This window comes from Heteronotia binoei, chromosome 5, assembly GCF_032191835.1.
Source record: "Heteronotia binoei isolate CCM8104 ecotype False Entrance Well chromosome 5, APGP_CSIRO_Hbin_v1, whole genome shotgun sequence".
Taxonomy (NCBI): domain Eukaryota; kingdom Metazoa; phylum Chordata; class Lepidosauria; order Squamata; family Gekkonidae; genus Heteronotia; species Heteronotia binoei.
Genome location: NC_083227.1, coordinates 31,701,815 through 31,727,102, shown reverse-complemented (window position 1 = coordinate 31,727,102; position 25,288 = coordinate 31,701,815). Strand labels below are relative to the sequence as shown.

General features: G+C 48.6%; 1 protein-coding gene across 4 annotated transcripts in view; it reads right to left on the bottom strand.

Annotated features, from left to right (window-relative positions):
- PPT2 (palmitoyl-protein thioesterase 2) overlaps window positions 1-25,288 on the bottom strand; it is a 79,539-nt gene that overhangs the window by 7,843 nt on the left and 46,408 nt on the right. For all 4 annotated transcript variants that reach the window (XR_009555420.1, XM_060239079.1, XM_060239081.1 and 1 more), the window contains 4 exons: window positions 9,072-9,225; window positions 4,839-4,934; window positions 2,700-2,807; window positions 323-406 (listed from right to left, as the gene is read on the bottom strand). Coding sequence is in view for 3 of the 4 variants with exons in the window: in XM_060239079.1 (XP_060095062.1) it covers window positions 323-406; window positions 2,700-2,807; window positions 4,839-4,934; window positions 9,072-9,225 (442 nt within the window). In the remaining variant the exon portion in view is untranslated. The remainder of the gene's footprint in view (window positions 1-322; window positions 407-2,699; window positions 2,808-4,838; window positions 4,935-9,071; window positions 9,226-25,288) is intronic.

The following is a 25,288-nucleotide window of genomic DNA, read 5'->3' as shown; positions in this document are numbered from 1 at the left end:
ACAGAATCCTTTCCATTTACCCTGGGCTCCTGCAAAAGGCAGGGATGCAATTCTATCTTGAGAAGACGACAATGCCCACCCCCACCCCCTGACATAAGGCCAATGATACCAAGTTTCCATAATCCAGACTGATACCATGCACGTTAAAACACACACCAAGAACTAGATATACCAGCAGAGCTAATAACTCTTTAATGTATTTCAGAGTGTATACACACACACATATATACACACAGTCTTCTGATTTAGAAAAAATAAACTGAAATATAATTTTCAAAATATACCAATACTTTTTGTGTTGGGGGGAATGTGGGATTCTTACCTGTAGCGTTGGGATTCAGTTTTTCGTCATTCAACAAGGCCAGGAAATTGCTGTTGTTGAGGTAAAGATCTCGATGATGTGGATCTGAAAATATAGAAGCCAGGGCAGGGGGCAAGGGCAGATCAAGGGGAAAGGAGCGTTAAAAAGACCTGAAAGAAGTGGGGGTTGGATCTAGTCACTGCCTTTATGGGAAAAAGTATGAGTCCGGTGGCACTTTTAAGACCAAACTAAGTTTAATTCTGGGAATAAATTTTTGTGCACAAACACACACTCACTTCTTCAGGTACATTGAAACAGACTTCCTCAAGCAAGGCTATTGGTCAGTCCTGACTTGGCTAAGCCCAGGCAAGCCCAATCTTGGAAGCTAAGCAGGATCGACTGTGGGTAGTACTTGGATATCCTCCAGGCCCCCAACAGGAGTCATAAGAACATAAGAGAAGCCATGTTGGATCAGGCCAACGGCCCATCCAGTCCAACACTCTGTGTCACACAGTGGCAAAATTTTTTTATATATACACACACACTGTGGCTAATAGCCACTGATGGACCTGTGCTCCATATTTTTATCTAAACCCCTCTTGAAGGTGGCTATACTTGTGGCCGCCACCACCTCCTATGGCAGTGAATTCCACATGTTAATCACCCTTTGGGTGAAGAAGTACCTCCTTCTATCCGTTTTAACCTGTCTGCTCAGCAATTTCATCGAATGCCCACGAGTTCTTGTATTGTGAGAGTTCTTGTATTGTGAGTTCTTGTATTGTGAGTTCTTGTATTGTGAGTCAGTCACATGACTTCCAAGTGCGCGCACGCAAATTTCAAAAATACCAAAAAAAAAGGAAAAGGCTGTTGGTCTTGAAAGTGCCAGTGGACTCCAACTTTGTTGTGTTACTTCCCATGGCTTCCCATGGGAGAGTTACTGGAAACTTTGGGTTCCGCAATATAAGGCTAGCAGGGTATAAATGCAACAACCTGGGGAGGGGGGGAATCTTGTTCATAACATTTTTCTCTGTCTCCCCAAATACTAAAACTTGAGGGCATCACATAGTTTAAGTCAGTATGATCAACAGTAAAAGGTAAAGGCAGTTCCCTGCGCAAGCACCAAGTCATATACTGACCCACGGTGTGATGTCACATCATGACATTTTCTTGGCAGACTTTTTGTTACGGGGTGGTTTGTCATTGCCTTCCCCAGTCATCTACACTTTACCCCCAGCAAGCTAACAGTACGGGACACCTAATGAACAATGCAACAGAGTTTTGATTTCAGATTTGAAAATAAGCAGAAATCTGATAGAGAGCTGAAACAAAGCATAGACATTGAAACACAACTCACTAAATCATGTAGAAAGTACCTAGTAGAAGCATACTTACAGCAACATACAGTAGCATAATCTACATTTCCTAATCTCTTTACCAAAGCATCTTTCTGAACTATTTCCTTACAGTACAGTCATCTTAGATTTATGGCAGAAAAAAGCAAATACTTTACATAGCAAGCGATTAAAATGTGGAATTAGCTACCAGAGGATTTAGTGACAGCCACAGGCTTAGACAGCTTTAAAAGCGGATTAGACAGATTCATGGAGGACAAGTCCGTCAGTGGCTACTAGCCACTGTGACTGAGGGGAATCTCCACATTCAGAGGCGGTAAAGTTCTGTATCCCAGTGCCAGAAGATAACTTCAAGGGAAGGTCTTGGCCTCTATGCCTTGTTCTTGACTTTCCAGAAGAAGTGGTTGGCCTCTATGTGGGGCAAGGCTGCAAGACCACTGGTCTGACCCAGCAGGGCTCTTCTTATGTTCTTAAGATAGGGAAATCAAGAGACCATCCAATTCAATCCTCAGCCATGAGGTTGTATCACTGATCAAGATCAGTCCATTCAACCCAGACTGCATGGCTGTTTCAACATGTTTTGTCATCTCAAGCAGCCATGTTGCATCTCCTTCCCCACCAAGTCTGCAAACCTAGCAGCAGCAGTGAAATAAAAACAGTTCTTCATTTTATCCAGACAACAACCCTGGGAGATAAGCCAGGCTGAGACTGTGTGAATGTCCCACAATTACCAAGCAAGCTGTCATAGTCGAATTGAAAATCTGAACCTGGATCTCCAAGATACCTAGTTTGCTACTCTAATCTTAACCACTACACCATACTGGCTCTTAAGACTACATGTGCAGCAGAAGTGAGGAGAACCTTCAATGTGAACCTACAGGTTTTAGCTCCTCCCACTCCGACTATCTCATCCATAGGATCTTGTGAGCAGGTTTTGGATGCAACCAATCAAATCACAAAAATGGGCAAACCACTTTCTTTAGGTACATGAAACTATAGGAAACAACAAATGTGATAAAATCAGTTATAAGGCATATGGGTCTCACCGTTCCAGTAGTTACAGATAGAAAAATCCTGGCCCAGTTGTGTGTAGCACAAACGATACAGATTGGATTTCATGTGCTGGGGAAACAGCCATTTCAGGTACTTGGTATCTGTGTGGCAAACAGAAACACAGTGAGAAAGAGGGTACTACCAAACACCATTGTCTTTTCCCACAGCTACTCCAGCCCTGGATTCCCCCCATTTTGACATGTCTCCATTCTTGATTCACAGTTTGACCCCATTCCAGACTGGCCCACTCACAAAGGCAAGCCAAATCCTCTGAGATGCTATAATCCTAGGGGAGTTCTGCCTTGATTATATAAATGTAAAGCTGCTAGCTGCTGAGGTACACAGAGATAGTTTGTGATCTGGATGATACTGATGTAGTGGGGAGACTAGGGCCAGGGAGACCTAGATTCAAATCCTGCTATGGAAAGCTCACTTGGGCCAGTCTCCTTCCCTCAACCTAACCTGTCTCAAAAGGGCAGCTATGAGGATAAAATGGAAAGGGAGAGGATCAATAACCCACTTTGAATTCTTCACAGAAAAAGAGATTTTAAAATGTTACGGTTATTTGCTATATTCAGAGGAATACAGCTGAGACCTCTGTCATCTCTATAGGCCCAGAGCACAAAGTTGTAAGAATGTAAAGGCAGCCCTGTTGGAGCAGGCCAAGGGTAAATCTACTTCACAGAGATGAACCTGGGAAGCCCCCAAAGAGGAAAAGGGAAGATGGGTCTTATAAGTCATCTACCTCTGCCTTGTCTGTTCTGACTGACTGAAACCACCATGGGTCTGAATGAATGGGTTTTTTTTCGTAATTCCTGCTACCCAAGATCCTTAACTGGCTATGCCAGGAACTGAACCATAAGTTCTCTTGTGCTTGACTATGGACCCACAAGCCCTTCTTAACATAGAAAAATGCCTTATGTCATGATAACTAAGTTTGAGGTTCCGTTGCACTGTACCTTGATACAAAGGTGTTCAAACACAGCCTTTGAAGAGAGCCAGTGATTTTGAGGCTCTGTGTCACTGCACCTCACACAGAGGGGGGGAATGTGGTTTTATTCTGGCTGGCACAAAGCCAAAGCTTCTGAAAAGAGCTTGTCTGAGTGCAGTTCTATCCATACATGCCTTCAGTTGATCCTTCAAGTTGTGTGAATCCCCAGGCAGCTAAGGCACAGATAATGGCCATTTCACATCCTGTTTTAAAGGAGCAGTTGGCTCAATTCTGAGGTAAAACCAGGAACATTTCTTCATTACACACCATTTATTATTCAGGTAAATGAGTATTGATGACATAAAGGAAAAACTCTTCAGAGAAAGAAGTACTCTCAGTCTCAAAAATGAGGCTAGGGAATAAACAGAAAAGCAGTGAAGGGTCCTCTTTCCACGGTGGTAAAAAGAGAACTGAGGGAGTAGCACTCCTCCTCCTAGTCATGTGGTCATTTGGGCAGGAAAAAGTCAGAAGGAGGGGGGCTGCTCCTAGTCTATTAGGAAACTTTTGAAATCTTTCTGACGGCTGGCCTGCTACTGTACAGTACCCATGTGGGACTGCACTAAAGCCACAAAGATGAAAAATGCTTTATGACTAAGTTAAGAGTATTGGCTCATGTGAGCAATCAGGAACATAATTTGACTGGCAGAGGATCTCAGGCACAAAAGGATACTTTGCCCCAAAGATCCAAGGCCTCAAAGCCGAGGATGCAAGAGGATTGACCCAGAGACTTTCTTAGGGTTGCTAACCTCCAGGTGACATCTGGAAACCTCCCACTATTACAATTCATCTCCAGACAACTGAGATCAGTTCCCCTGGAGAAAATGGCTGTTTTAGAGGGTGACCTCTATGGCATTACACCCTGCTGAGATCCTTCCCCTCCTCTTCCCCAAACCCTGCCCTCCCCAGGCTCCACCCCCAAAATCTCCAGGCATTTCCCAACCCAGAGCTGGAAACCCTAGACTTTCTGCACCCAAACTACATTCTTAGCCACTGAGCCACAGTCCTGCACTAACAACACATGGGACAAACAGAACACTGTTCTGTGCGCAAGGAAACAAGGAAACACAGCAACCTTTTAATCCATTCAAGACTCCCAGCAAGAAGCTTTGGGCCAGCCTCATCCAAACTGTCCCCTACTTACCCCCGTATTGCCCCATCTGCGGGGAAGAGAGAGAGATGAAGGTGTCCACGTTGTGATCGGGCATTGTGGAGAGGAGGGCGCGGCAGATCAGTCCTCCTGCAGGGGCAGAGGAAGGGGGGAGTCACATTTAGGGGGCAGAGACATCTCAGCCTTCAAGAACAGTTTTAGTCTCTTACCATTTTCACTTGCAAACACCAGGGGGAAATTAAATTTGGTCTGCTTTTTCTTGGAAGATTCAACAGGGCACCCTTCCAAGGCGAGGTCAAAATTACCTTGCCTTTCAGCCTACTTTTTGTCTCTGCCAAGTGAATCCTTACTTCTGATAGGCTAAACAGCAGGTCTCTCTATATACATTGTAATTAATGAACTTTCTTAACCCCTGGTTCAAGAGACTGCAGGGGGGAGGAGTACTTTCAGTTTCTTACTCATTCTTTCCTCTGCAGAGAGACACGAAATGCTCCTAGGAGAATCCCTCTTCTCCCCATACATTAAAAAAGATTCATTTTATTTATTATTATTATTTAAACCAATTATGGGTACCATCCTTCCAGCACACCTTCCCCCCACTTCTTGATTCTTCTCTACCCCTCCCCACCCCCGCGAGGCAGTGACACAATTTGAAATGTTGAAGTTTTAGCACCAACTGGTTTTAATTTATGTACATTTAATTATGTATGTTTTAATTACATACTACTTAGCTTGATTTATCGTTCTTGCTGTTCACCACCTTGAGCCTTGTACTCAGGGGAGGGCGGTCTATAAATTTAATTTAAATTATACATAAATAAATAAATAGTGAGCCCACAGCCACTTGCAGTGGTGAACCGCAGGCACAAGATTACTGCCTCAGTGAGATGTGGAAACTGAGCTGTGAACCAGTGAGTCTCTGTGTAGCAGAGTTGCCAGGTGTGGGCAATTCCAGGAGATTTGGGGGTGGAGCCTGGGAAGGACTGGATTTGGGGAGTTAAGGGACCTCAGCAAGGTATAAATGCCATAGATTGGGTTGCCAGCTCCAGGTTGGAAAATACCTGGAGATTTAGGTATGAAGTTGGGGGGGGGGTGGAGATTCAAGGGGGTATTAACACCATAGCGTCCACTTTCCAAAGTGGCCATTTTCGCCAGGTGAACTGATCTCTGTTGCCTGGAGATCAGTAGCCTAAGTTTTCCTGTTGTAAAGTCCATCATCAGAAGCATTAAGTGTTTGTCCTCAGTGAGCTGAAACTCGTAAGCAAGCACGGGAGGGGGGGAGAGAATAAAGCCAGCAAGTGCAAGAAATGCAGCTTGCAACCAGTGTTCCCTCTAAGCTGAGTCAGAGTGAGCTAGCTTACAGATTTTTAGCCTCCAGCTCACATATTTTTGTCTTAGCTCAGGAAAGATGACCCCAGAGCACAATAATTTATGCAGTAGCTCACAACTTTTAATGACAGTAGCTTACTTTAATACCAGTAGCCTACAATGTAGAATTTTTGCTCACAAGACTCTGCAACTTAGAGGGAACATTGCGCAACATCTCTGTGAAAAGCAAAGTTAGGACATTGGTGATAGGGTTTGCCAACTCTGGGCTGGGAGAATTCCTGGAGGTTTGGGGGTGTAGCCTAGGCAGGACAAAGTTTGGGAAGAGGAGCAAGAACCACATGATATGATGCCACTGAGTCCATACGCCAAAACTACCATTTCTTCCAGAGTAGATGATCTCTGTAGAATGGAGATCAGCTGTGATTCTGGGAGAACTCCAGGACTAGCCTGGAGGTTGGCAACCGTAACAAGTTATCAGTCAGTTGCTGCTATACGTGCAGAACTGCCGGCTCCCCTTGCATACTCTGGAGCTTTGCGCAGAAATATCATAAGCCAGAGTTCCTGCAAAAGATCTTTTGTGGCCTTTTGGTTCCACTGTCTGTTCTTGCTGCACTACCAAGGCCTACAGATCTGCCAAGTAAGGGCAGCATTTCAACATCAGCCCAAAAGCTGGCCCTAATCCACAAGAGCTTCTGCCTCAAGTCTTTACACTATCACAAGAATATGTTGTTGTTTCTTGTTGCAACAGACTCCTGGAATTATTATCAATATAATTGTTCCATGACCAGAATCTAATGGCTAAAAGCCGGTGGAATTATGTCAACAGGAGTCTGATCCTTCCCAGACCTTATTTGAATGTTCGCAATATTTGCTTTTCTTCTTAAACTGCATTGTGGAGATGTGGGAAGAGTAGGGGAAATGCTTCTGCCTTTGACTGACCACCGCCTTCCCAAGATTGCCCTGTATGGCGAACTCTCCACCGGACATCGAAATAGAGGGGCACCAAAGAAGAGGTACAAGGACTCCTTGAAGAAATCCCTTAGCGCCTGTCACATCAACCATCACCAGTGGTCTGACCTAGCCTCAGATCGCAAAGCATGGAGGCACACCATCCACCAGGCTGTCTCTTCCTTTGAGAACGCACGCATAGCTGGTCTTGAGGACAAAAGGAGATTGAGGAAGAATCGCACTGCTACAGCACCAACCCCAAATCAGACTTTTCCCTGCAGCCGCTGTGGCCGGACCTGCCTGTCCCACATTGGTCTTGTCAGCCACCAGCGAGCCTGCAGCAAACGTGGGCTATTGCACCCTTCTTAAATCTTCGTTCGCGAAGCCAAGCCGAGAGAGAGAGGGGAAATGCTTCTGCCTTTGACTGAGAGGTAAGGAGCACCCTTAATAACAACAGCTACAGAAAGACGGGAGGGCCAACTCCAGAATTTTGGCAGCTACTTTGCAGGAAGGATCCATGAGCTCCTCTCAATTGTAAAGCTCATGTAGTCCTCTAGGGGACTGAACTTTGATGGGCCTCTCCCCACCCCTAGTCCACATCTCAGGCTTGCTGTTCATGGGGTACTTTGGGGCCCAACCTTGTTCCTGGACAGCCAGGAGTTTTGGTCAAGCTGGTATACCAGCTGCTATTCTTCCTGGAGGGACCTAATCTGGTTACAGTGAGACATAGCCTGGTAGTCTTCAGTTAAGGCTAGCACAAAGTGCTTGTGCGAAGGGCTACCTCCGAGAAGCTCCTGGCAGCATCAATTAATTCAAAGCCCAGCGCCCCAACTATTGTCTAGGTCTAGCTGACAGAATCATGTCACAACAGCCCTGACCCAACTGTACTGCCTTTTCGATCAGGGTTGTCAGGTAGCTCTAGGAACAGCTGTATCCCTAGAGTTAGCTGGGTTTTTCTCAGAAGTGATGCAACGATTCACATGATGCAGCTGTTCCCTGCACCGGAACTGGGCGCAGGGAAATTCCCCCACTCTGACCAGGGAACTTTCCATGTGCAAGTCAAAGTGCTTCTCTTGGCCGTTAAAACCCTAAATGGGTTGGAAACACAGGATGCACAAAGGTTCGTTTTTCTTCTACAAAGATGTGAAGATCAGCTGACAAAACCTTTGGAGGTTTTTTGGATGAACACATGAGAGTGAGTTTTTTTGGGAGGGGTGAAAGCACCAAAACTGAGAAATATGCTCCTCACAAAGCACAACCAGCCCCCTTCCTGGTGTCAAGAAGACTCTTGCAGTTATTATATCAAGACAGTTTCACACTTTCCACTGTCTCCGCTTTGCTTTGCTGCTATCTCTATGTAACAGTTGAAACATTCCTTTCTGTCTAGTCTCAAGAGTTACCAAAGTCACTCTTGCCTGATTATTGCCTGATTATGTGCATACCTGCGAGGAGCCTAGGAAGAGTCTTGGGAGGAGGGACCACTCCCTTCCCGTTTTCCTTTGAATGTGTAACAGTTTGGACCAGAGCTATAAGAGAAGGGCAAAAGCCCGCCAAAGCCAGTTTTCGCAAGGACCATCTTGCTCTGACCTGTCATGTATCAATAAATAGCTATTCCTGGAATGGACTGTCTGTGATCCTTGAACTGTCAGGGTCTTGACACCTGGCTGCTTTTTAGGAGATATGTAACCTCTGTTCCACCAAACTTTTGCTATGCCCTTTCTGATAGATTACCGCTGTTTGTCCCCTATTAGCCAAGCCTCGATTTTGTTAATTTTATTGTTCATAATACTGATGAGGCTTTAATATCTTGTAACCATCTCAGGGGCACTTTAAGCTGACAGGCAGGAGAGGAACATTTAAATCAATGTGTAAACCGATTTCTAACCCTTTGTCTTTTGTTTTGTTCATAACTGGGAACAGTGGGGTACCAACTTCTTCATGCGAACCCCATCTTGATCAGCCCAGGGAGAAAGGGCTTGCCCACATTACCTTGTGAGTAACAGACGAGGTGGACCCCGTCGACAGCATTCTGCATAATGGGGTACATTGCTTTTCTGAACCCTTCCACTTGCATCCAAAGCGGTTTCAGGCTCTCAGTGCGGTCAAACAAATCAACAACCGTCACGTTGGTTCCTGGGTGGGTCTAGAGAGAGGTGGTGGGGAAGAGAAAGATGCACTGAGTCAGAAGGAGTCAGGACTACATCTGATACCGGACCCAAGGATGGGATCCTTCTTTTCCTGGCCAATAATAATCACTTGTGTTACATTTGCCACACGAAAAACAGCAGGGTTCTGCCTGCTCAGTATTCTGAAGACTTCTTCCAAAGCAATCTAGAAAAGCTGCTTACCTTGAAGCCATTCTGAGAAGGAAGGAAATGCCACCTCCTTTCTGTTATCTCTCTTTATCTTATGCAGCTTATTTTCACTGACAGGCGTGGGAAATTCTGTAAACCTATTCCCCAGATATTTCAAATGAGTGCCCTTTCAGCCTTTAAAGGACTGAGTCTGCTGCCAAATCATTAGGAAGTAGCCAAGGGAGGGATTGAAAGTTCAGCCACCCAGACAGAGTTAAGCCCTGACCATGCCCTCTCTTCACCTCTTCACTAAATTTTCAGTCATTTTTCTCCCAGTGAGGCTTTGTGTACCTTCGCTGGGACAAACCGTGAAAGATGGTTTGGAGTGGAAAAATCTATGGATTAAAGAAGTAGAAAAAGCTATGGACTAAAGAAGTGGGAAAATCTATGGACTAAAGAGAAAGTTTACTGAATGTCAAATACAAAGGGAGAACTGGTATCAAATGTTCTTTAGACGTTATATTACCTCTAAAGATATATCAAAAACAAAGACTACAATGAGAAGTGCTGGAAATGTCAGAATGCAGACATAAGCTTTTATCACATGTGGTAGACTTGCAAGAAAGCAAGAAAACAATGGATAGATACATGAAGAAATGCACAAGATATTTGTGATGGATCCAAAAATATGCTCTTAAATATTTTACCAAGCAATATTACAAAAATACTCAGTGAATTATTTAAGTATATAGTGATGGCAGTAACAGTAATATTTGAAGCAAAATGAAAGGCAGTGAAACATTCAGACCTGAAGGAATGAATGGATAAACGAAATGAATATGTGAGAATTGCAATATTAACATCTTTTATACATAAGAAGCCAGCTTCAGAACTTTCAAAAATTGGAAGTCCTCACCCTCAATTATATATAAACTTTGTCAAGAACTAGGGTGACCATAATGTCTGAAGGCCAGCCAGGGACACCTCTGGGGGGGGAAGGTAGGAGTGCGTGCGCGCGAAGCGCGCGGGCGCCGCCGGAAACAGGAAGTGACGTCACTTCCGGTGACGTCATGCCACCGCCGGAAACAGGAAGTGACATCACTTCCGGTGACGGCACTTCTGGTGACGTCATGCCACCGCCGGAAACAGGAAGTGACGTCACTTCCTGTGACATCATTTCCCCGCGTCACCTGCCGGAAGCGGGAAGTGACATCACTTCCTGTGACATTACTTCCCCCAAATGACATCATTTCCCCCAAATGCCACTGCCGGAAACAGGAAGTGACTTCACAGCACTTCCTGTGACGTCCCCAAAAATCCCCCAAATATCACCGCCGGAAACAATTTTGTTCTCAAATCCTGTATATACTTCATCAGTATATGGGATAAGGCACTTTCTCAACTGTGCTGCATAATGCAGCCTATTTATTTTGTCCTGTTTGCTCTGTTGGCTCTATCTGCGCCACCTTCATCACTTTCGGGGTGTGGATCCCCCAGTGGGGTGGTCTCGCGACTCCCTCCGCTGGCTGTTTCTGATAGCCGTGTGCCCCCTCTTTCATTTGATATGTGTCCCGTGCGGATGCCACCCTCCCGCCGGGAGATGCCGCAAAATGAGCCCCCTCGAGGCTTATGGCGGCAGGGCTCGGGGGAAGCGAGCTAGACTGCTGTTCTTTTGAGGGGTCATAGAGTGTTTCGAGCCCGTCCCTGTGGCATCGGTCCCATCGTTGTGGGGCCCAGGGGGCCGGCGCAGCGGCACGCTGAAACAGCCTGTCGGTCACTTCCGGGTTCCTGTCCTGCATCTCGACCTGTGTTATTAGTGACAGGCTGCTTCGGCGTGCCGCTGCGCCGGCCCCCTGGGCCCCACAATGATGGGACCGATGCCACAGGGACGGGCTCGAAACACTCTATAACCCCTCAAAAGAACAGCAGTCTAGGTCGCTTCCCCCGAGCCCTGCCGCCATAAGCCTCAAGGGGGCTCATTTTGCGGCATCTCCCGGCGGGAGGGTGGCACCCGCACAGGACACATATCAAATGAAAGAGGGGGCGCACGGCTATCAGAAACAGCCGGCGGAGGGAGTCGGGAGACCACTCCACTGGGGGATCCACACCCCGAAAGTGATGAAGGTGGCGCAGATAGAGCCAACAGGACAAAATAAATAGGCTGCATTATGCAGCACAGTTGAGAAAGTGCCTTATCCCATATACTGATGAAGTAAATACAGGATCTGAGAACAAAATTGCACTAGAAGACACAAACACAAAGCTCCCTTACACTGAATCAGTGCTTGGGTCCACCAAAGTCAGTATTGTCACATAAGAGAAGCCCTGTTGGATCAGGCCAGTGGCCCATCCAGTCCAACACTCTGTGTCACATAAGAACATAAGAGAAGCCCTGTTGGATCAGGCCAGTGGCCCATCCAGTCCAACACTCTGCGTCACATAAGAACATAAGAGAAGCCCTGTTGGATCAGGCCAGTGGCCCATCCAGTCCAACACTCTGCGTCACATAAGAACATAAGAGAAGCCCTGTTGGATCAGGCCAGTGGCCCATCCAGTCCAACACTCTGCGTCACATAAGAACATAAGAGAAGCCCTGTTGGATCAGGCCAGTGGCCCATCCAGTCCAACACTCTGGGTCACATAAGAACATAAGAGAAGCCCTGTTGGATCAGGCCAGTGGCCCATCCAGTCCAACACTCTGGGTCACATAAGAACATAAGAGAAGCCCTGTTGGATCAGGCCAGTGGCCCATCCAGTCCAACACTCTGCGTCACATAACAACATAAGAGAAGCCCTGTTGGATCAGGCCAGTGGCCCATCCAGTCCTACACTCTGGGTCACATAAGAACATAAGAGAAGCCCTGTTGGATCAGGCCAGTGGCCCATCCAGTCCAACACTCTGTGTCACATAAGAACATAAGGAGGGAGGGAGGGAAGGAAGGAAGGGAGAAAGGGAGGGAGGGAGGGAAGGAAGGAAGGGAAGGAAGGAAGGAAGGGAAGGAAGGGAAGGGAAGGAAGGGAAGGGAGGGAAGGGAGGAAGGGAGGAAGGAAGGAGGGAAGGAAGGAAGGAAGAAAGGAAGAAAGGAGGGAGGGAAGGAAGGAAGAAAGGAAGAAAGGAAGGAGGGAAGGAAGGAAGGAAGAAAGGAGGGAGGGAAGGAAGGGAGGGAAGGAAGGAAGGAAGGAAGGAAGGAAGGGAAGGGAGGGAAGGGAGGAAGGAAGGAAGGGAGGAAGGAAGGAAGGAGGGAAGGAAGAAAGGAGGGAGGGAAGGAAGGAAGAAAGGAAGGAGGGAAGGAAGGAAGAAAGGAGGGAGGGAAGGAAGGAAGAAAGGAGGGAGGGAAGGAAGGAAGGCAGGCCACCCCCTCCCGCCAGCCCCCCCCCATTTTCGGCCCCCTTACCTGCGGCGAGTCCGGCGGCGGCGGCGGAGAGGCCTTTCCGACGCCCTCCCGGGCGGAGGAGCACGGGGGGGGGTGGTAGAGGCCCGGGAAGCGTCGGAAAGGCCCAGGGTGGTCGCTGGAGGGCCTCCAGCGGCCACCGCGGGCCTTTCCGACGCCCTCCCGGGCGGAGGACAACGGGGGGTGGGGGTTTAGAGGCTCGGGAGGGCGTCGGAAAGGCCCGCGGTGGCCGCTGGAGGGCCTCCAGCGGCCACCGCGGGCCTTTCCGACGCCCTCCCGGGCGGAGGACAACGGGGGGTGGGGGTTTAGAGGCTCGGGAGGGCGTCGGAAAGGCCCGCGGTGGCCGCTGGAGGGCCTCCAGCGGCCACCGCGGGCCTTTCCGACGCCCTCCCGGGCGGAGGACAAAGGGGGGTGGGGGTTTAGAGGCTCGGGAGGGCGTCGGAAAGGCCCGCGGTGGCCGCTGGAGGGCCTCCAGCGGCCACCGCGGGCCTTTCCGACGCCCTCCCGGGCGGAGGACAACGGGGGTGGGGGTTTAGAGGCTCGGGAGGGCGTCGGAAAGGCCCGCGGTGGCCGCTGGAGGGCCTCCAGCGGCCACCGCGGGCCTTTCCGACGCCCTCCGGGGCGGAGGACAACGGGGGTGGGGGTTTAGAGGCTCGGGAGGGCGTCGGAAAGGCCCGCGGTGGCCGCTGGAGGGCCTCCAGCGGCCACCGCGGGCCTTTCCGACGCCCTCCCGGGCGGAGGATAAAGGGGTGTGGGGGTTTAGAGGCTCGGGAGGGCGTCGGAAAGGCCCGCGGTGGCCGCTGGAGGGCCTCCAGCGGCCACCGCAGGCCTTTCCGACGCCCTCCCGGGCGGAGGACAAAGGGGGGTGGGGGTTTAGAGGCTCGGGAGGGCGTCGGAAAGGCCGCGGTGGCCGCTGGAGGGCCTCCAGCGGCCACCGCGGGCCTTTCCGACGCCCTCCCGGGCGGAGGACAAAGGGGGGTGGGGGTTTAGAGGCTCGGGAGGGCGTCGGAAAGGCCCGCGGTGGCCGCTGGAGGGCCTCCAGCGGCCACCGCGGGCCTTTCCGACGCCCTCCCGGGCGGAGGACAACAGGGGGTGGGGGTTTAGAGGCCGGGGAAGCCTCGGAAAGGCCCGCGGTGGTCGCTGGAGGCCTTTCCGACGCCCTCCCGGGCGGAGGAGCACGAGGGGGGGGTGGTAGAGGCCCGGGAAGCGTCGGAAAGGCCCAGGGTGGTCGCTGGAGGGCCTCCAGCGGCCACCGCGGGCCTTTCCGACGCCCTCCCGGGCGGAGGACAACGGGGGGTGGGGGTTTAGAGGCTCGGGAGGGCGTCGGAAAGGCCCGCGGTGGCCGCTGGAGGGCCTCCAGCGGCCACCGCGGGCCTTTCCGACGCCCTCCCGGGCGGAGGACAACGGGGGGTGGGGGTTTAGAGGCTCGGGAGGGCGTCGGAAAGGCCCGCGGTGGCCGCTGGAGGGCCTCCAGCGGCCACCGCGGGCCTTTCCGACGCCCTCCCGGGCGGAGGACAAAGGGAGGTGGGGGTTTAGAGGCTCGGGAGGGCGTCGGAAAGGCCGCGGTGGCCGCTGGAGGGCCTCCAGCGGCCACCGCGGGCCTTTCCGACGCCCTCCCGGGCGGAGGACAAAGGGGGGGTGGGGGTTTAGAGGCTCGGGAGGGCGTCGGAAAGGCCCGCGGTGGCCGCTGGAGGGCCTCCAGCGGCCACCGCGGGCCTTTCCGACGCCCTCCCGGGCGAAGGACAACGGGAGGTGGGGGTTTAGAGGCCGGGGAAGCCTCGGAAAGGCCCGCGGTGGTCGCTGGAGGGCCTCCAGCGGCCACCGCGGGCCTTTCCGACGCCCTCCCGGGCCTCCGCCGCCACCGCCAGGCCCCGTGCGCGGGCGGGGAAGGCAGTGAGTGAGGGAGGGAGCGTCCCTGCGCGTGCGCAGGGCGATCTGCGCACGCGCAGGGTCGCTCCCTCCCTCACTCACCGCCTTCTCTGCCCGCACGCGCGGCCCCCGGCTCTCTGGCTGGCTAAACCGGGACCTCTAATGGTCCCGGTATACCCAGCCCGGGAGCCGGGAATTGGGGGCCAGATTCGGGAAAGTCCCGGGAGACCGGGACGGTCTGGCCACCCTGTCAAGAACAAAATTAAATTAAATCAGGGAATGACAGAAGGAAAGAGCTAAGTAATACATGTCCACAATAAAAAATGTTACTAGATATGAAGACAGATGGTAAAGACAGAATAACCAGGCCTTTTTCTGTAGAAAAAGCCCAGGAGCTCACTTGCATATTAAGCCACAACCCCGACAGCACCATTGTTGCACATGATTCCAACAGGAACTTATTTGCATATCAGGCCACTCCCCTGACACTACGCCAGCCGGAACTGCATACCTGTGCATTCCTGCTCCATAAAGCCCTGAGAATAATGATATCTAAATAGGTGAAATATAAATGCAAGATTTTGAATACAAATGTTTATATTTTATGTCTGTAAATGGATTTTTTTTTAAAGGAAAGATGGTTTGGGATATTAAATCCATCAGGCTGAGCCTGCCATACTGTCTTTCTCCTGAACTATGTTAAGTTTTGTTTCTTTAGTGCTTGCATGCAGGGCTTTTTTTGTAGCAGGAACTCCTTTGCATATTAGGCCACACACCCCTGATGTAGCCAATCCTCCAAGAGCTTAAAGGGCTCTTATTACAGGGCCTACTGTAAGCTCCAGGTGGATTGGCTTACATCAGGGGCATGTGGCCTAATATGCAAAGGAGTTCCTGATACAAAAAAAGCTCTGCTTGCATGTGACTGTACATCATTAAGTGGGTGCAGGAGGGAGATGGAGGACAGAGATCTTGTTATACATGTATCATTGTTGTAACATCTATTTGTAACGGGCCCATTTGGCCTGGGAATGCAACTGTGACCTTGGAAGTGGGAACCAACTTCTGTGGAAACCAGCAGACCCAGGGAGTGGGGATAATGTTAGCCTGCGTTTTTTGTTGTATATAATTGTAATCTCTTTGCCCATCGGGTCATTCCTGGCAATGGTTTTCTAGTAGAAGGTTAACTCTTGATAAATCCTAACCATATTCACATGGGCACGGATTTGTGGAGTCGATAACTGGCAGAACCTCACAAAACCGAGATAGAAGGATGGATCAGGTTCCTTCTCCCATGAACTCACCAAGACAGATGCTCTCTGGCTTTGATGAGTGGGACAGGCCCTTTTGAAATCAAAGGGACCCAGAATAACTTGTCTGATGAATGTAGGAATGCTTGATTTTGAGATATACACTTTCCCCTCAGTTACAAGATGTTCTTATGGTAGCACAAGTGTAAAGGTTTTGGGTCGCTGCTGTGAGGTAAGTTTTGTATCAAGCCTTAAGAGTTCACAGTTCAGTGAAGCTGGAGGCTTAATAAAACAAAGAAGTTTTATTTACATACAGGTTATGTGGTTAATTCTCTTTAAAGCCTGTAGTTACTAGGTTGGCTCATTACCAGAGACAGGCCTCACAATTCCATGCCAGCAGGCAGAACTACACACGAAATTGTCTGCTCCCTTGTTGAGACACTTCCCCTTGTCTCTCTACATCTCCCACAGGCAGCCCTCAACCTCCTTCTGGGCTCCTGTGATGTTTTGCCTTTCAGCCTCCTGTTGGCCACAATAAGTGCTTCATCTCACAAAATTTAAGACAGGTGTTAAGGTTATTGTGCAGAGGCCACACTTCACATTATGAAACCTCCCCCCACCCGAATCAAGGACCAGACTGGCTGTTGTGATTCCCAAATGAACAAGAGGTAACACCCCATTACAGAGAAATGTGGGATTTGCTGCCAGAGGATGTAATGATAGCCACCGGAATAAATAGCTTTAAAAGGGGCTTAGATAGCTTCATGGAGAATAACTCTAGTGGCTACTAGCCATGGTGATAGAGGGGAACCTCCACATTGAGAGGCATTAAGCCTCTGAATCCCAGAGCCAGGAGGCAACATAAAGGGAAACCCTCGGCCTCTATGTCCTGCTGTTGGCTATCCAGCAGCGCTGGTGCTAAGGAACCTGTTCAAGTCTGCCGCCCCAGGCCAGGTGCCACTCGACCCCTTGGCAAGGGTGAGCTTGGCGGCAGCCTCCATGGAGCTTCCAGGCTCAGTGTGTACGCATGTCAGTTCTCCATCCCTTGTGTCTGTGCATGGAAGCACAGACATGAGGGATGGGGTGACAGTTAGCGAACGGCGAGCGCAGACGCTGAGGCTGAAAGTCCAGTGGCAGTTACCGCAGAGCTAGTGATTTCCCTTGCCTCAAAAGGGAGGATGGGCGGAAGAGCCGAACTGGCACCCTCCCCCCAGAGCTGTGTTCCAGGCAGCCGCCTCAGGCTGCCTAATGGATGTGTCGTCGCTGCCGTCCAGAGGAACTGGTTGGCCACTGTGTGGGACAGGATGTTGGACGAGATGGACCATTAGTCTGATCCAGCTGGGTTCTTCTATTTTTATATTCTTAAGAAAAAACTATTTATCTGAAGAGAGGCGCTTCAGAGAGGAAGAGAACGAAGCAGGGTGCTAGTGGAGGGCATTGGTTAAAATCTTTTTTCCCCTCCCTTGTGTATTCATGTCCTCGTAATTTTGTAACTCAGTCAACATGCCTACTTGGTGCCACCTTTCATGTCAGAACAAGTGCTTTATGATGGAATGCCTGTTTGTCTAGCTGTGAAGTGTTATAAATACAGCCAAGATAAACTGTCATTTTTTTTCCTTTTGCTCTGGGTCCTCAATTCTGGTGATTTATGCTTCCTTCAGAAGGGCTATGCTTCAAACTGCATGCACACGTAAACACACAAGCACGTTATGTGCGGGAAGGGGTTATGGTTCAGTGGCAGAGCAGCTGCTTCATATGTGGAAGGGACCTGGGTTCAATCCCTCAGCACCTCAGGTTTTTTAAGGTAGCAGGTGATGATGTTAAAGACCTCTAATTGTAGACCTCAGGAAACATTGCCAGAGGGAAAAGACAATACAGATTTTGGCACACCAATGGTCTGACAGCACTAGGCAGCTTTGCATTTTATAAGGAATTGGTAGCATCTACCGCAGGCCCTGCCATAATCACTCATTGGCCCTGTCCTGGTGGAATGCTTTATCTAGGGTTGCCAGTCTCCCAGTCAGGGTGGGGTTTCCCCTGACCGGGGCTCCAATCTGCCCCAGTCAGCTGGCCAGTGGGGGAAGACCCACCCCTAAACAGCCCCCTCCCATGTTGACATCGTCGGCATGATGATGTCACTTGGAAGTGTTGTCATCACGCTGGGTACATTGCATGTTGACACTAGCATTTTAGTTAAAACTCTATGGTCATGCCGGACACACTGCATGTTGACACTCCAGCATTTTAGTCAAAACTCTATGGTTAACATAGAGGTTTTGACCGAGAGGGTTGATGGGCTACATGCCTGGCGTGATGACGACACTTCCAGGTGACGTGCATAAGGACATTCTGGAATGGAACTGGGAGCCCGAGCCCTGCCACTTCTGCTGAAAGCCAGGTAAGACCTGGCTTTATCAGAGGACACGGGTGCCTGCAGGACCTTGTTTGCTTCTGCAGCACTTGGAAGACAGAGCTCTTCCAACACACTTTTAATTAGTCATCTTTGATTCTTGCATTGTGTCCATGCTATGTTCAATAGGAAATTTCTTTAGAGCTGTTTTTAAATTGTGTTGTATATTTATTATTATTGCTTTTAAGACTGTTTACTGAATTGTATTTCACTTTAATGTAAACCGCCCCAAGCCTCACTCATCAAGGGAGTGGTGGGGTAGAAGTTTGATTGATTAATGTCATCACACCCTGAGACTTCACTAAGCCTTCACGCAACTTTTCAGACCTAAAGGCGCCACCTTAAGGGCTAGAAAATGGAGGCCTTTTTAAAAAACAAAACAAAAACAAATTATTATTGAAAACTGGTTCCTGCACTTCCGAGCCACATTCTGTACTTGTGCAATGCAATTCCAAACATGCACCCAAGCCCTGTAAGTGGGTGGAGCTGACCTGCAAACCAGGGCTGGATCAAAACAATTAGATATCTTCCAGTCTTACGATTTTTTTCTCCAAAGAAAACAGAGGCACAAAAACCACCCCATAGGAGCTCCCGTAACCCCCTCGCTAGGAATGGAATGAGCCAGGAAGGGGTGGAGACTCTTGTCTAAATGCAGAAGGGCCAGGGCTTTTTTAAAAAGCAGGAATGCAGTTCTGGCTGGCTTGATGTCAAGGGGTGTGGTCTAATATGCAAATGAGTTCCTGCTGTTTTTTTCCCCTACCAAAAAAAAGTCCTGAGAAGGGTGTAGACTGTGTGGAAAGCAAGTGAGGGAAAGTAAGAGTGGACTGCTGGGGAGCTCGAACCTTAATCACAGGCTCCTAACACACTGTGTAAGAACTACTGTTTCAGGGCTGTGTTATCTAGTGAGGGGCTCATTTGGGACCTTCATCTTAGAAGCTGGTGCACAGAGTATTCAGCCAGAGACTTCTGTACTGCCAACAAGAGTTGGACTTTGGGGGTGGCAACCTGTGACAGAAGGAAAATTTAATTGTTTGGACTTTAAAAGATCACTGTTCCATTGTGTTACTAAGATCCAGGTGGGGGCAGGGGATCCCCTGGTTTGGAGGCCTTCCCCCGCTTCAGGGCCATCAGAAAGCAGGGAGGGGGGACGGAAATGTCTGCTGGGCACTCCATTATTGCCTATGGAGACCAATTCCCATAAGGTATAATGGAAAATTGATCCATGGGCATCTGTGGCTCTGGGGGGGGGCTGGTTTTTTGAGTTAGAGGCACCAAATATTCTGCATAGCATCTTGTGCCTCTCCTCAAAACACCCTCCAAGTTTCAAAAAGACTGGAGCAGGGAGTTCAATTCTATGAGCCCCAGAAGAAGGTGCCCCTATTCTTCATTATTTCTAATGGAGGGAAGGCGTTTAAAAGGTGTGCGGTCCCTTAAATTTGATGGCCAGAACTCCCTTTGGAGTTCAGTAATTTTTGTCACAACCTTGCTTCTGGCTCCACCCCCAAAGCCTCCTGGCTCCATCCCCAAAGTCCCCACATATTTCTTGAATCGGATTTGGCAATCTGATATTTTTGCTACATGATATTATGTAGTGAAAATCAAAAATGGTTTCTTCCCTTTAAATTACTGCAAAATTCATTCCAAGTTCTGTGCCACAGAACCCGCAAGCTGAGGTTGCACTCCCACGCTTCTTTCGCAGCACCCTTGACAGTCCAGTCTGACCAGCGAACCCCAGTTTAACTATCAGCTTAATGTTTGTGGCTTTTTACACACAGCATTTACTGCCTGCTAGTACCTGCACCCTGACAAATTTCTGAGTCATGCAGGACTGAGTCCCAGCCCCTAAATAGGAGCGATTTTTCACATAATCCTGTCATCTGGATCAACACTCAAAGCATAAATCTTTAAAAGTAACTGCAAGATTTCTGCTGAGATTACTGCTTAACATTCAGTAGACATGAATAAAAGGCAGTTCCTGATATTCCGCCCTGCTGTTCTCTGTCGTGGTTTAGAATGACCAAGCAACAACAACTAGGATAAAATTACAGAGGCGGGGCTTCATTTTGTGTTTGGCTCACACATGTTAAGCGGAATAAGGTGGTATACAAGAATGCCAGCTTCCACGTGGAAATCCCCTAGAATTACAATTTATCTAAAGACTATGGAGATTAGTTCACCTGGAGAAAATGGATGCTGTGGAGACAGATCGGGCAACCCAAACACCCCCCCCCTCCAATCTGCCCCTGTCGGTGGCCAAAGGGGACTTAACAGCCCTATATAACAGACTGCACCACTTTAGACAGCAGGGGAGGGAATCTCATTTTGGAATCGTTCCCCACATGTTAAGAACTCCCTGCAACAGAAAACAAAACAAAGACAAGTGGTAGAGCCTTCCTCCCTGACATGCTATTTTTACATACAAAGTAATATTCAAAGGTGGACTCCTCTGCCTGCCGCCTGAAATGGTGCAGTCCATTCTGCTTTCCCACTTTGCTTTCCCCATTCTGCTTTTTCTCCTGCACATGTGAACTATGTCTTTGGATTCAGAAGAGCAGGTTTAGCCCTTCCTCAATAACACCCTTCAAAACATCCAGGGGTGGAATTCTAGCAGGAGCTCCTTTGCATTTTAGGCCACACACCCCTGATGTAGCCAATCCTCCAAGAGCTTACAAAGCTATTTTTTGTAAGTTCTTGAAGGATTGGCTACATCAGGGGTGGGTGGCCTAATATGCAAAGGAGCTCCTGCTAGAATTCCACCCCTGAAAACGTCCCTTCACTTTCACCCACCCAAGTGCATGGCTGCTCTTCATACCTTTGAGGAAATGCATCATACTGCACGTGGCAGATGGGGCAAGGGGAGATGGGAAACACTGAAGAAGAAGGTGGAATAAGTCCTGTTTTGGGGTGCATAGCTGGGAAATCCAGGGCCATCAAGAATGGGGAGACAGAATTGTGGGAGCCTCCAGCAATCTCCAGGAATTTCCCAACCCAGAGTTGGTAACTAGATGGAGGCAATGTAGGGCTGGGAATTGGCAGGGGGAAATGTTTCTAGTGGGACCGACAGGAAAGCTGAGAAACAAGTGATGCAATAAAAAGCAGTTGTGTAGTGATGAGAGCACCTGACTAGGATCTGGGAGACCCAGGTTCAATTGAATCCCTGCTCTGCAGCAGAAGATAACTGGGTGACCTTGGATTGGTCACACAGTCTTACCACTAATTTACCCCACAGGGTTGTTGCGATAATGAAATGCAGGGGGGGGGGAGGAGATTGGATTTATACCTCGCCTTTCACTTGGAGTCTCATAGCAGCTTACAATCTCCTTTCCTTCCGCTCCCCGCCTACCCCATTCCCTGTGAGGTAGGTGAGGCTGAGAGAGCTCTGAGAGAACTATGACCGGCCCAAGGTCACCCAGCAGCTGCATGTGGAGGAGTGGAGAATCAAACCCAGTTCTCCAGATTAGAGTCCTCCACTCTTAATCACTACACCAACTGGCTCACAAGGATGTAAACTGTTTTGGATCCCCATTGGGGAGAAAAGGGAGGTATAAACAGCGTTACCGGCTCTGGGTTGGGAAATCCCGGGAAATCCGGGGCTGGAGTCTTAGGGGAAGGCAGGGACCTCAGCAGGGTATAGTGCCATACAGTCCACCCTCCAGAGGAGCCATTTTCACCAGGAGAGCTGATCTCTGTCACCTGAAGGTGGCAGAGGTTGGCAACTCAAGATATAAATAAAGTAAATAAGCTAAAAACAATGGAGGCCTGTGAAGTTTCACCACCAGTGATCATGTATACAAAATAAGGGGCTTATATTGCAAGGGCAATATGGCATATAGGGCCTTTTCTGAGTATGAACGTGGTTCCAGCTGGCTTGGCGTCAGAGGTGTGGCCTAATATGCAAATGAGTCCCTGCTGGGTAGGATACATAATTGTGATAAATGTTGGCTGCTGTAAGATCCTATAGACTTCAATTTCGCACTTTAAATTTCTAAGAAATCCTGACATTTGAGCCCCTTTTACTGGCAGACACAACTAGAACCCCCACACAAAAAAGACTTTTTAATTTACTGCCTAGAAGAAGCCGCTCTAATGACAGATTCCGTTGCCTTTGTTTCCTAGATAGGATGTAGTCTGATTAAAAGGTGCGCTCCAGGGTTTATTCCTGGTGCTCATCCCATTTAATATATCACAGGAAATGCTGGGTTGGCAAAACGGGCCCGTTAGCCAAGCCTCAGAGGCAGGAAGCTGCCTTACGGAGTGAAATCATCGCCTGCCCTGTTATTTAAGGTTATGAGTATTCACGGCAGCGTTACAATAAAAATACAACTATAGAATGCAGATCAGGCTAATGCCTAAAGTTCAAGCCAATGAGTTCTTCCATCTACAGGTTATACGGTACAGGGCAGCAAAAGAACTCAGGAGCAATATACCATTTTGAATCAGCAAAGATTAAAAAACAACCCACATCCAAAAACGCCTTCTAAAACCATTACAGCTTCTGTCTGGAAAAATCCCTAAAGGACCTCTGTGCCCATAGAATATCAAATAGGCCATCCAGGAGAGACAGGTTTTTAAAAATTGTACCAGAAGGCCAAAAGAAAATGGCAATACCCATGCTTCCAATGGGAAGGAGTCCCATAGCTTGGAGCAACCTTTAGAAGTCTCTGCCATAAATACCCTCCAACCTTACCCCCGCCAAAGCAGTCTTTTTGCAGCAGGGTACCACTGGCAGATCTCAAGCCCCAGGCAGCTATATATGCGCGCACATGGTTGTTGAGGTACTTTGGAACCAAATCGCTCCAAAAAACACAAACTGGAAGCCACTGTTAACATACTTGTATCTACTGCATTACATAGCACAATCCTGCTTTCTCACTAATCTGGATATTCTTCTATCTCCCTATCTGTTCAATCTGTATGCACAACATATAGAACACACAAGGAAAACTGGATTGTTTTTAAATAAAGGTGGTGTGAAAGCTGGAGAAAAGAATTTTAAATAATTTGCAATAGGCAGATGAGACTAGCTGAGAACAGTGAAGACTTGAAACAATTACTTGCTGAAGGTTAAAGGAGAAAGTGCCAACGCAGGATTACAGCTCAATAGGGTTGCCAATCCCCAGGTGGGGGCAGGGGATCCCCCGGTTTGAAGGCCCTCCCCCCCGCTTCAGGGTCATCAGAAAGCAGGGGGAGTGGAGGGAAATGTCTGCTGGGAGCTCTGTTATTCCCTATGAAGACTTATTCCCATAGAAAATAATGGAGAATTGATCTGAACATAAGAACATAAGAGAAGCCATGTTAGATCAGGCCAATGGCCCATCCAGTCCAACACTCTGTGTCAAACGGTAGCAAAATTTTTTATATATATTATATATAAATATATATATAAAAAGTTTATATATAAAATTTTTTTGCCACTGTGTGACACAGAGTGTTGGACTGGATGGGCCATTGGCCTGATCTAACATGGCTTCTCTTATGTTCAGATCAATTATCCATTATTTTCTATGGGAATAAGTCTTCATAGGGAATAACAGAGCTCCCAGCAGACATTTCCCTCCCCTCCCCCCACTTTCTGATGACCTGAAGCGGGGGGGGGGCCTTCAAACCGGGGGATCCCCTGCCCCCACCTGGGGATTGGCGACCCTATTACACACTGTGGCTAATAGCCACTGATGGACCTCTGCTCCATATTTTTATCTAAACCCCTCTTGAAGGTGGCTATGCTTGTGGCCACCACCACCTCCTGTGGCAGTGAATTCCACATGTTAATCACCCTTTGGGTGAAGAAGTACTTCTTTTTATCCGTTTTAACCTGTCTGCTCAGCAATTTCATTGAATGCCCACGAGTTCTTGTATTGTGAGAAAGGAAGAAAAGTACTTCTTTCTCTACTTTCTCCATCCCATGCATTATCTTGTAAACCTCTATCATGTCACCCCACAGTCGACGTTTCTCCAAGCTAAAGAGTCCCAAGCGTTTCAACCTTTTCCCTTTCATAGGGAAAGTGTTCCAGCCCTTTAATCATTCAAGTTGCCCTTTTCTGGACTTTCTCCAATGCTATAATATCCTTTTTGAGGTGCGGCGACCAGAACTGCACACAGTACTCCAAATGAGACTGCACCATCGATTTATACAGGGGCATTATGATACTGGCTGATTTGTTTTCAATTCCCTTCCTAATAATTCCCAGCATGGCGTTGGCCTTTTTTATTGCAAACGCACACTGTCTTGACATTTTCAGTTAGTTATCTACCACGACCCCAAGATCTCTCTCTTGGTCAGTCTCTGCCAGTTCACACCCCATCAACTCGTATTTGTAGCTGGGATTCTTGGCCCCAATGTGCATTACTTTGCACTTGGCCACATTGAACCGCATCTGCCACGTTGACGCCCACTCACCCAGTCTCAACAGATCCCTTTGGAGTTCCTCACAATCCTCTCTGGTTCTCACCACCCTGAACAATTTAGTGTCATCCACAAACTTGGCCACTTCACTGCTCACTCCCAACTCTAAATCATTTATGAACAAGTTAAAGAGCATGGGACCCAGTACCGAGCCCTACGGCACCCCACTGCTTACCGTCCTCCACTGCGAAGACTGCCCATTTATTCTCACTCTCTGCTTCCTATTACTCAGCCAGTTTTTGATCCACAAGAGGACATGTCCTTTTACTCCTTGACTCTCAAGCTTTCTAAGCAGCCTTTGATGAGGAACTTTATCAAAAGCTTTCTGGAAGTCAAGGTAAACAACATCTGCTGGGTCTCCTTTGTCCACATGTTTGTTCACCCCCTCAAAGAACTGTAACAGGCTAGTGAGGCAAGATCTTCCCTTACAGAACCCATGCTGAGTCTTCCTCAATAACCCGTGTCCATCAATGATGTTGAGCTGTAGGGTTACAGCTCAATGATACAATGTGTATCATTCTGTCCTTGATAATGCTTTCTACCAACTTTCCCGGTATTGAAATCAGACTGACTGGCCTGTAATTTCCCGGA